Below are 16,030 nucleotides of genomic sequence, written 5' to 3' on the forward strand. Positions count from 1 at the left end.
GCATTGGCAGGTGGATTCTTAACCACCAGGAAAGTCCAGATATATTTCAAATAATATAAACTTCACCATTTAAGGTGCACACAGTTCAGTGGTTTTTAGCATATTGTCAGAGTTGTGCAACCATCATTATAAACTAATTTTATTTGTTAATTTGGCTGCTCTGGGTCCTTGTTCCCGCGTGGGGGATTTTCAATGGGGCATGTGAACTCGTAGTTTCGGCATGTAGGATCTAGTTCCCTGACCAGAGATCGAAGCTGGGCCCCCTGCCTTGGGAGTGGGGAGTCTTAGCCACTGTGCCATCAGGGAACTCCCGGTTATCTATTTTATATACAGCAGTGTGTATGTGTTAATCCCAAACTCCTAATTTATCCCTTCCCCCCCTTCCGCTTTGGTAAACATAAGTTTGGTTTCTATGTCTGGATTGCTCTTTTTTAACTGATTAGAGAATTTCTGTATTTATCATGAAGATTAGCCATTTGTCTACCACGAGTATTACAATATTTTAAAGCTATTTTCTCGCTTATTCATTGATGGTGGCACTCTTACTATATAAATGTTTAATTTTCCTTAAATTTTTAAAGGGATGTATTGATTTTGATTCATTATAAACATTTCCCCTCTCTAATTAGAAAGCTTTCTCCCCCTATATCCTCTTGTGGTCTTTTATAGTGTTGTGGTTTGCTTATGTTTTCAATCCATCTTGGGTTTAGTTTTATATATAATAACTATATCTTATGAAATACTACTGATTTTGAAAAGTCATTTTCATCAAATGGCCATTTTCTATTTCTATTCATTTTCGGAACTGGACAGAATGACAACAGGTAACACTGAATGAGTGCTTACAAACAAGGACAGCTTTGAATCTTTGATTTGGGTTTAATGTTCTGCTATCTCCATCTTGAAATTCATTAACAATTTTGAACAAGGGGTCCTCACACTTTCATTTTGCGCTAGACCCCCGCAAATTCTATAGTGGGCCTATTTACAAGTACCAGGCACTGTACTAAGCATTTCACATTATTAAATGGAATAATAAGCCATATTATCCACTTAATCCTCAGGGCAGAGTTAAGTAGCAATTCTCATTTTCCTTTTCGTTTTACAAATGGGGCAATGGAAGCAGGAAGATTAAGTAAGTCCACAGAGCCAGAAAGTTGCAGCAAAGGGGTTTGAACCCAGCTCCTGTCCCGCCAGAGCCTTGGAATAAGCGTCCATTAATCCTGCAGGCCGTTACAATCTGGAGGTGAAATAGGGAGGGCGCGGAGGCGGGTGGCGCCTCGGCTAAGGTCACTACCCTGACACCGCGTGCCCAGTTCCGTGCGGTGCTGGGCCGGGAACCGGGCACCGCGGGCGCTCCGGTGTGGGCCCGCGGGACTCCTCCTGCTGCCCGCGGCGGCCCGCGAGGGGACGGCGCGCGCTCCCCTCGCGGGCGGCCACTCGCGCGCGCAGCGGTAGTGTTGCCTGCGAGTTTCCCAAGTTCACACAGGCCCTGGGTTGGCATGGCAACCAGGCAACCTGTTCCACAGCCGCCTGCCTTCTCCACACATGCCGCTGCCAAAGCCAGGGCCGGGGCCCGAGCCTATCCCATGATGCACAGCGCCAGCCCAGTCCCCAGTGGGCCGCCATGTTGTCGGAGTGAAAGGTAAGGGGGAGCGAGAGCGCCGGAGAGAGAAGATCGGGGGGCTGAAATCCATCTTCATCCTACCGCTCCGCCCGTGAGTACCCGCACCCCGCCAGCCCCAAACGCTGCTCCGGACCCCCAGCGAGCAGATTATCCCTTTGTATTGGTGTTTGAGAGCGGCTGGGGGGGTGAGAAGGGCTTTGGAAAAGCCGCCGGGGCCCTGGCTGAGGCTTCTCACTCGCTGTTCCTCGTACATGTTTTGGAGTCAGCAGCAAGGCCCCTATTGTTATCAAAGGAGGGAGGGGGTGGGGAGCTGGGTCGAAGCGAGGAAAATGCCGGGGGTTTAGGCCCGGGCCCAGGGCATAGACGTGTCTCTACATTTCTGCTCGGCCCCGTTGGAGCCCCTGAAGATTGATGTTGCCATTCGGGTTGCTTTTTTGATGGGTTTGCGAAGCCCCGAGTCTTCTGTGTGGCCATGAAGTGTAATTCTGTGCCACTCAGGATTTCTTCGACTTCTTGAGCTTCCGTGGCAGCGCCGAAGCAAGAGGAACAATAAATCGCTTTAGAAGCAGCCGTGGCCCTCGTCTGCAGACGAGACCCACCACGGGGGAACTTTGCGATCCTTAAATGTGGAGAAGTAGGCGATCAGGAAGTTTCAGATCGCTTTTTAGGCTCCTGGGTACTTGTGGCCTTTTGTTTCTGTGAGAGCTTGTTTTTGGTCGGTTCTTCCTCTTTGAGCCTCCCTGTGTTGGTGCGTGTCTGTCTTAACTCTAAGAAGCGTTCATGCCTTCGTAGTAGGTAAACAGATACACAATACTAGATAGTTTTTAGTCCTCATGGATGTCCTTGGTAAACCTAGATCGTTTAATACTTGTCGGTACCACTCCCACGTCAAGTGAGGAATACACTCCCGTACCCCCCCCGCCACTATATTCCCCCCTCCCCCACATTATCAGGAAAGGTTTTATCCTCCCCGTAAGTTGAAGGGTTGTTACTCTTCATTGTCCAATTAAGAGAACACTGTTCTTAGTTACATCAATTCGTTCACTTCCTTCTCTGCCTGAGATTAAGAATGGGATTTTATGAGGCTTTTTTGGGATTCTCTTTTAAAGTCAGTTATTGCTGAAATCATAGGTTTGTGGTTTTAGCTTTTTGTTTGTTTTATGAAAAAAAATCAAAACTCACCAAGATAGACGTGGGTGGCTCCCGATGCAGTTTTAGTAAGCAAAATAAACATTTTGACCCGTTGCTAGTTTTAACTTTATAAAACACTCTTGGGTGCTGTTTATTCTTTATCTGGATTTTTGGGAAATACTGGATTCTGAACTGAGCATTTTGCCTTAGCCACAATTGGATTCATTTTGTTCAAGGCCACGGCTTTTTGAAGTTGTGTTTGAAGCTTAGTTTGGGTTTGAGATGAACTGCTTTAAAATAAATTTATGACCACAGAATTTTTTTTTTTCCAGTGTGGTAAAAATAAACACCTTTTAAACCACAAAGAATTTTAGTAAATAAAAGGTGAGCAGTGGAGATAGATTAGATCATGTTCCTTTGTTTGAAATAAAGCCTATTAGTGATATTAAAACAAAACAAAACAAAAACAACTTTGGTGTAAACAGTTTGAAAACTGTGGAAAACTAGAATCAGCACTTATTTTTAGTTGCTGAAAAACTTATTTTTATAATGTACCATTTGTAAAAAAGAAAAGTCACATTTCAGGTGCTAACACATAACTTTTTAGTGGGTTTGAGAGTTCTTTAAAAGGCATCAGCAATTTAAATGTTTTCTATTATTTAAGTGACTGATTTCTTAATTTTTATGTTGTAGTTGCCAAGATATTACAAAACTACCCAAGACACTTGTTAATTGCTTAGGTATTTGCTCACTTTCAAAATGTCCCTTCTGCCAGGTTTTCTCTTGTTTGAGAAACTGCCTTGCCTCATTAGGTAAAGCAGGAAGTCTCAGGGGATACAGATAGCTTTACAAAAGCCAATTGTTTCGTTTGAACATTTTTATAGAACCCTCCCCCCGCCTCCCCCTCTCCCCCCCATGCCTTGATAGAATGAAGTTGTGGTCGGGTGTGTTTCAGTGGTGAATACCTTTTTCATTCGGAAATTCTTTGTTAAATAAGTATTACGGCAAATCTTTACAGCAAATCTTTTATTTCAGAAAAGGTTGCATTTGCTATTTTAGGAATCTGCTTAGGGACTGGAGCTCCATTGCTTTAACTGGTGGGAACTGAATTCCTTGGGCCTCAGCATGGTGACTTTGAATTTACCAAAAACTTTTATATCTATTATTTTGATTAAAAAAAAAACTTGTGAGTCACAGAGAAAGAATTTCTTTAATTTTCTAGATGAGGAAACAGGTTCAGGGAGGTTGTAGTTTAGTGGTAAAACTTTAGTTTTAGGATTCCTGGTTAGCTCTACAACAAAGACGGTTTGATACTCCCTTGTGGAAGAAAATGGGACTGGCTACTATTGGTAATAAGAGGGCAGTGAGTTCTTTTGAAAATCAAACAGGAAGGCATTAGGCTGGTTAGGACTTTGCTAGTACCAATGGTAAACACAGCCATGACTTTCCGGTTTTGGTATTTAAGCATGAACATGATTCTGTTCATGAAAGCAGAAACTGAAGTCCAGAAAGCTGGACTACTCCAGTATGGTTCTGATGGATTGGAATTGTTAACTGAAACTAGGCATTTCCAAATTAGGCTTTGAACAAATTACAAATCTTCTTACTCCTGTCTTCAGAACATGAATTAGTTGTGAGAAGCGAATCCTTCTTTATCAGGATGTTTGTTCTTTTTTTTTTTTAATTTTATTTATTTTTGGCTGCGTTGGGTCTTTGTTGCTGCGTATGGACTTTCTCTAGTTGCGGCGAGCGGGGGCTACTCTTTGTTGCGGTGCATGGGCTTCTCATTGCGGTGACTTCTCATTGTGGTGGCTTCTCTTGTTGTGGAGCATGGGCTCTAGGCACGTGGGCTTCAGTAGTTGTGGCACGCGGGCTCAGTAGTTGTGGCTTGCAGGCTCTAGAGTGCAGGCTCAATAGTTGTGGTGCACGGGTTTAGTTGCTCCGTGGCATGTGCAATCTCCCCAGACCAGGGCTCGAACCTGTGTCTCCTGCATTGGCAGGCGGATTCTTTTTTTTTTTTTTTTTTTTTTTTGCGGTACGCGGGCCTCTCACTGTTGTGGCCTCTTCCGCTGTGGAGCACAGGCTCCGGACGCGCAGGCGGCCATGGCTCATGGGCCCAGCTGCTCCGCGGCATGTGGGATCTTCCCAGACACGGGGCACGAACCTGAGTCCCCTGCATCGGCAGGCGGACTCTCAACAACTGCGCCACCAGGGAAGCCCACAGGCGGATTCTTAACCACTGCGCCACAAGGGAAGTCCAGGATGTTTATTCTATACTGAGAAATAGTTTAATAGATTTCTTATAAATCTTTTGAGTCTGTTTTTGAAACATCACTGTAGGGCTAAAGAGAGATAAGGCATTTGTAGCAGTGGACTGTTAGGTTGATAGCCTTGAAATTAGACTCTAGTGGCTCTGGACAGGTATGTTCTAGTTGGTAACTGATTATTTTGAAGGATTTTTTTTTTTTTTCTTAAGCACCCATACATAGGCTGTTCTATGTTTTCTACAAATGTAGTTTTTGATTTTAAGAAACATATTAGTAATGTTTCATAGTAACATTTTGGAGTTTCTTTGTTGATCCTTCCAGAGAAGAATAGCAGACTCAAGTGAGAGAAATAGTATCTGTTTTGGTTTACTGGGGTGTGGTAGCAAGGGGGTTGGTAGAAAGAACGAGGCTTGGGTGCATACAGATTTGGGTTTGAATCCCTCCTTCAAAAGCTCACTAGCTGAATGACCTCGGGCACATCACATAACTTTTCCTCCGTACCTTAGTGTTTTTATCTGTAAAATAGGAATGATCAGAAAAAATGTTTGCAATATATTTGCCATACAATTATTATTCTATTGAAGCATTTCTTTTTTTACAGTGATACTTTCTATGTAAGGTGAGTGTTTGAATTTGGTTTGGTCTCATCTCTGACTCTGTAAGAGTCAGAGTACTAATAGAATGATGATGTGATTACAATTATAATTGTAAGTTCTTGGCAAAAATGCATGTACAGCAGCTGAGAAGAAGTTTCAGGCTAGGAACATTCTGTTGCTGTTCTTAGTCAGAGGGCCTTATTTAAGCTTTTTTTCAGAGCATCCCATGAATACATTGGACATTTTAAAGGATCCTTTCGTTTTTGACACTCTTGAGTCGTTGCTAATTATATATGGGGTTTGGTTGGTTTATGTATGTATGTATTTATTTATTTATGGCTACGTTGGGTCTTCGTTGCTGCGTGCGGGCTTTCTCTAGTTGCTGCGAGTTGGGGCTACTCTTGGTTGCAGTGCGCGGGCTTCTCATTGCGGTGGCTTCTCTTCTTGCCACACACGGGCTCTAGGCGCGTGGGCTTCAGTAATTGTGGCTCTTGGGCTCTAGAGCACAGGCTCAGTAGTTGTGGCGCACAGGCTTAGTTGTTTCGTGGCATGTGGGATCTTCCTGGCCCAGGGCTTGAACCTGTGTCCCCTGCATTGGCAGGTGGATTCTTAACCACTGCGCCGCCAGGGAAGCCCGAAGTTTCAGTTTAGAAAATTATGTATGTGTTGCAAAACATTTAGCTGCTTGGTAGAAACTGGTTTTAGATGATATATTGCAAAAGCCAGGGGTCTCATGTTTTTATCTTGGTGCATATATCAAGTTATGTTTTAAAAAAGGCAAATTTTAAACATTTGTAACCTGTTTGTCCTTAGGTGTTGGTGGAATGAGCGTTGCATGTGTCTTGAAGAGAAAAGCAGTGCTTTGGCAGGACTCTTTCAGCCCCCACCTGAAACATCACCCTCAAGAACCAGCTAATCCCAACATGCCTGTTGTTTTGACATCTGGAACAGGGTCGCAAGCGCAGCCACAACCAGCTGCAAATCAGGCTCTTGCAGCTGGGACACACTCCAGCCCTGTCCCAGGATCCATAGGAGTTGCAGGCCGTTCCCAGGACGACGCTATGGTGGACTACTTCTTTCAGAGGCAGCATGGTGAGCAGCTTGGGGGAGGAGGAAGTGGTGGAGGCGGCTATAATAATAGCAAACATCGATGGCCTACTGGGGATAACATTCATGCAGAACATCAGGTAAAAAACGTTCACTATTTCAGCTTTGAAACTCTTTATAATCACTGTCCACTTAGGATATCTACTTTCAGTGAATGTCTTTAAAAGCCTTAATTGCTAATGATTTCATTTGGTCTAAACTAAACAGTCACTTGTTTTAAAGCAGGGGTCCCCAACCCTTGGTCCGCGGACCGGTACCGGGCTGTGGCCTGTTAGGAGCCGGGCTGCACAGCAGGAGGTGAACGGCGTGCGAGCTAGTGAAGCTTCATCTGCCGCTCCCCATCGCCCGCATTACCACCTGAACCATACACCCCCGCCCCGCCCCCATCCGTGGAAAAATTGTCTTCCATAAAACTGGTACCTGGTGCCAAAAAGGTTGGGGACCACTGTTTTAAAGGATGATTGTTGTAATGTTGTCACCGAGTCATTTTATCGTTCTGGCGCTAAAGAGCAAATGACCAATTCATTTAAAGAAAGACTTAAGCTTGTTCTAATGTGCACGTTGCATTTCTGAGTATACTTTTTTGCTCTTAACATATAATCTTTTAAGGTCTGTTTGAGCTGTTTATAGCCCGAATACATATTTTAGAGCTTTTCCTGTTGGGTGTTGGTGACTTCTGTTTTTAAGATGTTATGGTTGAAAGTAGTAGGAAGTTGATAAAAAATCAGCTGCTCAAGTGAACTGATATATCTCATGTTTTGTATAGAGAGGAGTGGTTGTGGCTTTTAGGTTTTAATCATCTTTGTTCTCTTGTTCTAAGCACTTGTTTTATTTGGTTAATTTTAACATGCTTGCTTTTACTAATCCAAGACCAAAGCTGGAATCACAGCATATTTTACTGAGAAGAGAGTTTAGCTGTGTTTGCTGACTTCCTGATGGTGATGAAAGGGTTAGAATGTTTTCATCCGGCTATTCTTTGGAATTGGGTATAGGCTGAATTTGCAAAGGTTTATTTTATGTTGCCGGTATCTGAGTACTGACCAGCAAAAAGAACTAACGTCTTTCATGAGGCCTCTAGTGCTTCTGTTCTTTAGAAACAAGTTAGTCACACGCACACTTGCAAATCTGTGCTCTCAGTTGTGCTTCCCCTTGACCCTTCCAAGAGAGGCAGCCAGTGTACCACAGTTCTTTACCATAGTAGAAATGGGGAGGTGGAATTTGTCAACAGAAATTTATTGAGCATATTGATCATAGGTCTTTGGTTTATTGGAACAATCATTCATCAGTGCTACTTCGTAAGCATCTACTATGTGTAGGTGAGCAGTACTAAGAAATATGAGGTATAGGGGGCTTCTTCTTTGGTACTTAGGGCACTTTTTATCTTTCTTATGTGTCTATTACTTAAGGTACTATATTTGTTTCCTGTTTGCTTGGAGTCTTGGAGGTGGGGATCAAATTTTATTCATTTCGGTATCCCAGTTCCTAGAATTTGGCATGTGATAGAGCTTCAGAAGAAAGTTATTGAATGCATAAGCCCCTAATCCTGTGGCCTTAAAATAAAGCTGGGGAAAAAGGACATTGTCGTAAAGAAAAGGGCCTTGGATGCCAGGCTAAGGTTTAATTCAGTAGGCAGCAGGAGTTTTTATTGTGTATGTATGGAGTGGCTTTTATCCAGTGGTGTTTTGGGAAGGTTGAGTTGGCAATAAGAGATTGGAGTTGGTGAAGGCTGAGACTAATTGGATAACTACTGTAACAGCCCTGGTGTGAGCAGTGGAAAAGATGGGATGGGACCCAGAAATGCACAGAATTGGTGATTGAATTGGAAAGTTTTGGTCCCTGGGAAAATGAAGTAATAGAGTAAAAGGAGTATAGAGGGGAATCTGGTTTGTGGACAAGGTAATTAAATTTGGTAGAATACATGTTGAATTTGAGATGTAGGCAGCTGTGTGTGTAGAGTGAGACCAAGGTGGGAGGTGTTTGGTTTGGACGGTATCTGTCTAGGGGGCAAAGGTGGAAGGCCTGTAACTTTTGCGTTATTTGGCTAAACATTGTTTAAAAATCATGAACGTTGGTTTTTAAAATCTGTATTATGATTTATAAAAGATCTGTAAAATTATAGATATTTTATAATTTATAGATGAATTTGTAAATTTAGAGATATAGATCTGTAAAATCTTGTGTTGGCTTTTCTAATGATGGGCTGATGGGTAAAAGCTGAAAGGAGAATCGAGGTGCTTGGCTTGTTCTTCGTTAGGTGGGCAAGTCAGGCTCTGGGTCAGTCCTTAGCAGAGCTCTAAGATCTAAAATCTGGTTGTGCTGTGCTGTGCTGTGAAGGCTTACTCTGGGCTCTAGTGCTGAGCCACATCATACGGAATCACATCTGACTTTTTGACCAGTTTTATCCAGGTCAGTTAGCAAACCACAGTTGATGTTAAATGGCAAAACCTGTTCATACCAAGGGGGCCTAAACCAGTGACCCAACTTGGAATTGGCACTCATCATACACAGTTCTGTTGGTCTGGATACGTGGTATAATGAACATCCTTAGGGAACTGCATTAGGGTAGTTGCTGTGTTGCAGTGTGGGCCACCCACAAATTACCTCTCCTGTAGTCATCAGAGTGTACTGTAACTTACTGGTTTTGGTGTTGAGATTAACCTCCTGGACTGAACTATGCTAAGGCAGAGACTGTTTTGTTTTTCATGCCCCTTTCCCAGGAGGTATATGAAGTTTTTGTGTTGATTGAATGAGGGAAGACCACGAAGTTCTTCAGATTTGCACTCAGGTAAAGCAGTGAATCTCAGCTCAGCTGTCCTGCTGAGAAACACATGGCAATAGGTAGTGGCCACTTGTTCAAGCAGCAGTGGAGAGTGTAATATAATTGAAGAGTGGGGGGCACATCTCTCTGTGGAGAATCACTGTGCCGAGGGGTCTCAGTTGCAGCACGCGGGATCTGCGTTGTGCCATGTTTAGTTGCAGCATGTGGGATCTTTAGTTGTGGCATGCATGTGGGATCTAGTTCCCTGACCAGGGATCGAACCCGGGCCCCCTGCATTGGGAGCCCAGAGTCTTACCCACTGGGCCACCAGGGAAGTCCTCTGTATTTGTCTTTTCTACCTTAAGAATATAAACATATTAAATATCACTTGTTTTAATACATAAAATTATTGTATTTGGTACAGTTAGAATGAGGACAGTTAAAGTCCTCATTTTTGGGCCAGATCGAGGTCTTTGGAGGGGAGTGAGGGAAAGTAGTACCATGAATTTTTCTTTTCTTTTTTGGCCTGTAAAATTTACTCATAGTAAACAAGACAATGGATGTGGATCAAGATATTATGTATAAAACACTAGAGGGAATTCCCTGGCGGTACAGTGGTTAGGACTTGGCGCTTTCACTGCTAGGGCCCAGGTTCAGTCCCTGGTCGGGGAACTAAGATCCCACAAGCTGTGTGGCTCGGCCAAAAAAGAAAAAACAGGAAAACACGTCTCCCTAAGTAAATAATACTATTTAAAAATGCTGCTTACAAAACTTACATATTTATTTTAACAGTAATTTTTATAACTTCAGATCTTTTCTAAAGGTCTCATCATGTGAAAGCCAGGGTCAGGTCTTTGACTTGTGATTATTTTATTCTCTCATTGTGAAATCTGTTTTCTCTGTAAACTGTTGTGAGATAGTGTGTGTGATGAAATAGGGAAAAAATTTTAAGGTTGATCAGTTGAACTGTGGCCTCTGTACTAGATTTTAAGGGGCAGAGATAGGTTAAAAACTCTGCTTTGGGAGAAAGGAAAGTTAGAGGACAACTCCAGAGTTTTCTTGCTTTTGTTAGTAGTCTTGTGGTGCTAGGTGTTATCAGTATCCACCATAGATTGACAGCTGGTGGGAGATATTCTAGATAGCCAGGCAGAATTCAGTGGATAAATTCTTTGACTCTATTATTTGCACCCCCCCCCTTTTTTTTTCCACTTGGTAACGTTGTCTTCTAGTCGTATCCTGACATGTCTATCCTTCTTAATCTCCGGTAGCTGTGAGTTAATCCTTACACTTTATAATTAATAAATACTATGTCAAACTGGGAGGGAACCCAAGTATTCCCATACTGAGAATCTCCTCATTCCCTGGAGATCTTTTTCTGTTGCCCCTGCTCTTTGACTCTGTTAGACCATTCGTCTCTTTTCTTTCTGGGTAGATTGCTTAGATTCCTCAGCATTTGGGCCAGTGGCATTTAGTTAACATGGTTTAAAGCTGAGTAATCAATGCTTTCATGTTTTTCAATGTTTTCTGTTTCACTTGTACTCTTGGAGCCTTTTTCATTATATTTGGAGTTCACAGAGACTTAAAACGTTACATACTTGCTCAAAAGGATCATCAGCAGGTTTTCTTTGACTATAACTTTAAGAATGATTTTCCAGTGTTAAGGATTAGATTCCAGTGTAAAAAAAAAAGTATTCATTCTCTAATGCTGTGTGATACTAGATTGTATGTGCCTCCGAGATGGCACCTTGCAGCAGTTTATGATATATCTTTACTTTGTTTTGTTTCAAAAGGTTTTTGCTGTGGAATTAGGAAAAAAATTTATAGGATAGGTGGTAATGAGATGCAGTAATGGGAAAATAGGGGTATGTGAGGAAGATGAAAGGGTTGAATGTAGAATTTAGAAATACATACCAGAGTGGTGGGTTATAGAATCTGCTCTGGGTGTGGCCAAAGAAAAGAGGGAAATGGGATGAATCATGAGACTCTTAGTAAGAGAAAAACACAGTAGTTCTCAGGAAGAGGTGTGTTTCAGATTTCAGTTTGGATGTGGTTGAAAGTGCTTTGTAAATCATAAAGTGATATGATATTGTTTTTCATCACAACTCTCTGTACTTGCATACGAGACACATCTTTTGTGCATGTGTCCATTTTCTCTCGGACAACAGCATTTGCTTAATATTTTCTACAGGCTGAACCTGAGTACAGAATTACGCTTCTTGGTATCGTGGAAAAACTTAAAAAAAAAATGTTCTAGCCCTTGCTTAGAATCTATTCACTCTTGGGAAATGACTTAACACTCATAGAGAAACACAGGACTGACAGTTAACACAATGCCAAAAAAGTACTAAGTACTGAGGATAGGGTAAGAGTTTTTGTTGTTGTTGAGGAATTTCTTCCCTAATTTTTACATTTACTTTCTGTATCTTCTAGATGTAATAAAGAGCTGTAAATGGGAGTGTGGCTTCAGCTCAGTAGAATGCTCTGGCATTTTGCTCCCTGCTACGAATATTGTGAGAAGTGGTGGTCAGTGATTGGCAATAGGTTGGGTGAATTTAATATTTGGAAACTTGATTGAAGAACTTGGGCTGAAGGGTGTACATGGCATTGGTGGTAAAACCTGCAGTTGAAGAGGAGTGTTCGTCGTTTTTTTCATGTAATATTTTTTGAGTATTGTTTTTAAATTGCGTGTTAATAGTTTCAGAAGATTTAGCATACGTGGATTTGTCTATTTATTGCCTTTAGTAAATGCTCTTTTATGTTTAAAATACCTTTCTTAGTGTTTTTATGAATCTCATTAGGAAAACTCTTTTAGGTTTGTGGAAATTGGTGGCCCTAAAGATTTTTTTTTAAAAGCATTTCCTGTTTAATTCTTTATTTTTATTTTATTTTATTCTTATTAATTAATTTATTTTTGGCTGCCTTTGGTCTTCATTGCTGCGTGCAGGCTTTCTCTAGTTGCGGCGAACAGGGGCTACTCTTCGCCGCGGTGCGCAGGCTTTTCATTGTGGTGGCTTTTCTTGTTGCAGAGCACAGGCCCTGGGCGCACGGGCTTCAGTAGTTGTGGCACGTGGGCTCAAGAGCGCAGGCTCAGTAGTTGTGGCGCACGGGCTTAGGTGCTTCATGGCACGTGGGATATTCCAGGACCAGGGCTAGAACCCGTGTCCCCTGCATTGGCAGGCGGATTCTTAACCACTGCGCTGCCAGGGAAGTCCCTAAAGATTTTTTATACCTGCTTTATTGATATATAATTCATCCACTTAAGGTGTACAATTCATTGGTTTTTAGTATATTCGCAGAGTCGTGCAGCCATCACCACAATCAGTTTTAGAACATTTTCATTATTCCTCGCAATCTGTACCAGTAGCAGTCACTCTCCAGCCTTAGGTAGCCACCAGTCTCCTTTCTGTGTCTATGCATTTGTCTCTTCTGGGCATTTCGTATAAATGGAATCATACAGTATGTGGTCCTTTGTGACTGGCTTCTTTCGCTTAACAGTGCTTTAAAGGTTCATCTGTCTTGTAGCATGGATCAGTACCTCATTCCTTTTTATTTCTGAATAATAGTCTGTTTTATAGATATACAGCACATTTTATTTATCCATTTATCAGTTGATGGACCTTTGGGTGGTTTCTACGTTTTCGCTATTGTGAACAGTACTATTGTGAACATTCGTGTACAAGTTTTTGTCTTGACATATACTTTCATTTCTTTGGGGTACGTAAAGATTTTTAAAGGTACATAAGTCTAATATACAGGCACAAAAATAATGGAGATTTCTTCACTGATGCCGGTGCTTTTTAGAAATAGAGTTTGGAGGTTACTTTATCTACAGCTTTACACCATGGATTGGAATTTTTCCAAGTGACAAGTTTTACTGGGCCTAACGGCAACTTTCTTCTCTATCTATGAAGAATGTGTTTTCAGGTTAACAGCATAAATAAACTTGTTTACAACCCCGGGAAGAGGAATGCTTACATTATAAAGAACAGGTGTTTTCAGGGAGCTCTGTTATTTAGATGTCATGAATATACAGTTAGTTGATCTGCTAATGACAAATAATTTTTCTCTATTAAAGAAAGTTTCCCCAAGGACTTTAACAAGGGAATGGTTCATTAACTTAATCCTAGTTATCATATGTGTTTAAAAGCATCATATCTGCTGTTAAGTAAAAAATAATCTTTAATTTGCTAAGAATTTATTGATTCAGATTGTCCTTTTTTCCCCCAATTGGCCAAATTAGGGAGCTACTGCTTATTTAGGTCAGAAGCCTAGTGAAATAAAAAACAATGAAATTAATATGTTGTTCTTTCTCCAGAGAAACTTAACAGTTTCATGAAGGGAGGAAGGAATTATAAAGAAAGTTGTTTCAAAATGAGGATTTCAGTGAGTGTCTGTATTGAAATGACTGCTAAGATGGGGATGTCGTGTGTTTGGGTGGCAGAAACAAATCAGGTGAGAATAATTTTAGAGATACAGTTCCTTTATTTATTAACTTATTATCTAGAAAATAGGCTGTAAGCTCTGTGTATCCATTAAGAGTGATGTACATGGAAAAAGGACTGTGAGGAAATATGGCAAAATCTTACTTTTATTTATGTGGGAGGGGAGATTATAGGTAATTTGGTTTCTTGTACATTTTGAATTTTTACAAATTTCAAATCCTGAAATTTTTTTTTTTTTTTGGCTGCGCTGTGTGGCTTGCGGCATCTTAGTTAACCAGGGACTGAACTCAGGCCCACTGCAGTGAAAGTGCCTGGTGCTAACCACTGAACTGCCAGAGAACTTAAACCCAGAAATTTTTATATGTTAAAAAAAGAAAAAAGACAAATTTTATACCTTCTATTAAGAGTTTGGTTTACCATATTGAATGAAAGCGAATTGGTGAATTGATACATTTCCAGTGGAATTTTGGTGTTGGAAAAGATCTTAGGGGCTTCCCTGGTGCACACTGGTTAAGAATCTGCCTGCTGATAAAGGGGACATGGGTTCGAGCCCTGGTGCGGGATGATCCCACATGCTGCGGAGCAACTAAGCCCATGCGCCACAGCTACTGAGCCTGTGCTCTAGAGCCCGCGAACCACAACTACTTAGGCTGCGTGCCACAACTACTGAAGCCCGCATGTCTAGAGCCTGTGCTCCGCAGCAAGAGAAGCCACCGCAATGAGAAGCCCGCACACTGCAACAGAGCAGCCCCCGCTTTCCACAACTAGAGAAAGCCCGCGCGCAGAAATGAAGACCCAACACAGCCATAAATGAATGAATGAAAGAAAAAGATCTTAGAAATCATTTAACTCTTTTTCCAGTGCAGTGGTTTCCTTTACATTAATTATCTCTGTTTTAATTAAAAGCTTGTTAGTGAGTGTGTTGAACTGAGGTTGTTAGGAAGGGTTGAGTGTATCTAATGAGATCTAGAGGTACTTTTATTTTAGTATTGAGTACGTTTCTGCATCTATAAGTTTTATGGACATGTACTCCGTAAGCTGTGTGGCAGAACTGATCTAGTCTTTTTATATATGATTTTTTTTTTTTTTTTTGCGGTACACAGGCCTCTCACTGTTGTGGCCTCTCCCGTTGCGGAGCGCAGGCTCTGGACGCGCAGGCTCAGCGGCCATGGCTCACGGGCCTAGCCGCTCCGTGGCATGTGGGATCTTCCCAGACGGGGACACGATCCTGCGTCCCTTGCATCGGCAGACGGACTCTCAACCACTGCGCCACCAGGGAAGCCCTTATATATGATTTGAACCACCAGTAACTCTATGTTGTTTTTTATTATTTCCATTTTATGGATGGGGAAATGCGGGGTCAGAAAAATGAGATGCCGTGTTTTAAGATGATTAGCGCATGCTCTTTCCACAAGACCAATCTGTTTGGAGACCTTACTGTTCTTCATCATGGAGTAGTCAGCTTATCCATAACACACACACATTGGCCTCTTTTACACATTTTCACACGTTTTAAACTGCACTTGTTGCTCATATATTTATAATTTAGGGACACCAGTAAAAGTTTAATTTGCACATCTAATTATAGGAGCCCAGTACTTGATGCATAATAGATGCTCAGTAAATGGCATGTTCAAACAGATGACCTTCAAAACTGAACTCATTAGTTTCATTCCCTATATCCTATTTCTGTGTGTGGCATCTCCATTGCAGGCAACCCAGGAATCTTAGATTCCTGCCTCCTGCCTCAAACAGTTCCAAGGTTATATCCGTATTGCCTTATTTGATAGGCTCATATTTCTTGCTTGGACATTTACAGTAGTCTTCTGACTTTTTTTGCACCCTCCCTCTTTTCTTCCTTCTGGCTATTTTCTGTGTTGCTGCCAAATTGTTATTTCTGAAGACACGAATCTGCTTATGTCTCATCCTTGCCTAAATTTTGTTTTTGGCTTTTCGGTTGCTTTTAGGATAATTAACTTTCAATCTCCTCAGCATAGCGTAGTGTACACACTTCGTGTTCTGAGATAGCTTACCTCTCCAGTCTTTACTGGCACTCCACTTCAGCTTTATTGAAGTATCCTAATTTTCTGAACACATGCTAT

At 41.7% G+C, this 16,030-nt stretch overlaps 1 protein-coding gene across 18 annotated transcripts in view; it reads left to right on the forward strand.

The window, feature by feature from the left end:
• The first annotated feature begins 1,617 nt into the window (after positions 1 to 1,617).
• The window catches only part of PUM1 (pumilio RNA binding family member 1), a 128,370-nt gene continuing 113,957 nt past the window's right edge, over positions 1,618 to 16,030 (forward strand). For 16 of the 18 annotated variants that reach the window (XM_060140776.1, XM_060140785.1, XM_060140778.1 and 13 more), the window contains exons 1-2: positions 1,618 to 1,718; positions 6,435 to 6,808. In XM_060140776.1, the coding sequence (XP_059996759.1) occupies positions 6,446 to 6,808 (363 nt within the window). In that variant the 5' untranslated portion in view covers positions 1,618 to 1,718; positions 6,435 to 6,445. Of the gene's footprint in view, positions 1,719 to 6,434; positions 6,809 to 16,030 lie in introns of those variants that run through there. The other 2 variants (XM_060140795.1, XM_060140792.1) reach the window with 2 other exon arrangements.

Source organism: Lagenorhynchus albirostris, chromosome 2 (genome assembly GCF_949774975.1).
Source record: "Lagenorhynchus albirostris chromosome 2, mLagAlb1.1, whole genome shotgun sequence".
Taxonomy (NCBI): Eukaryota; Metazoa; Chordata; class Mammalia; order Artiodactyla; family Delphinidae; genus Lagenorhynchus; species Lagenorhynchus albirostris.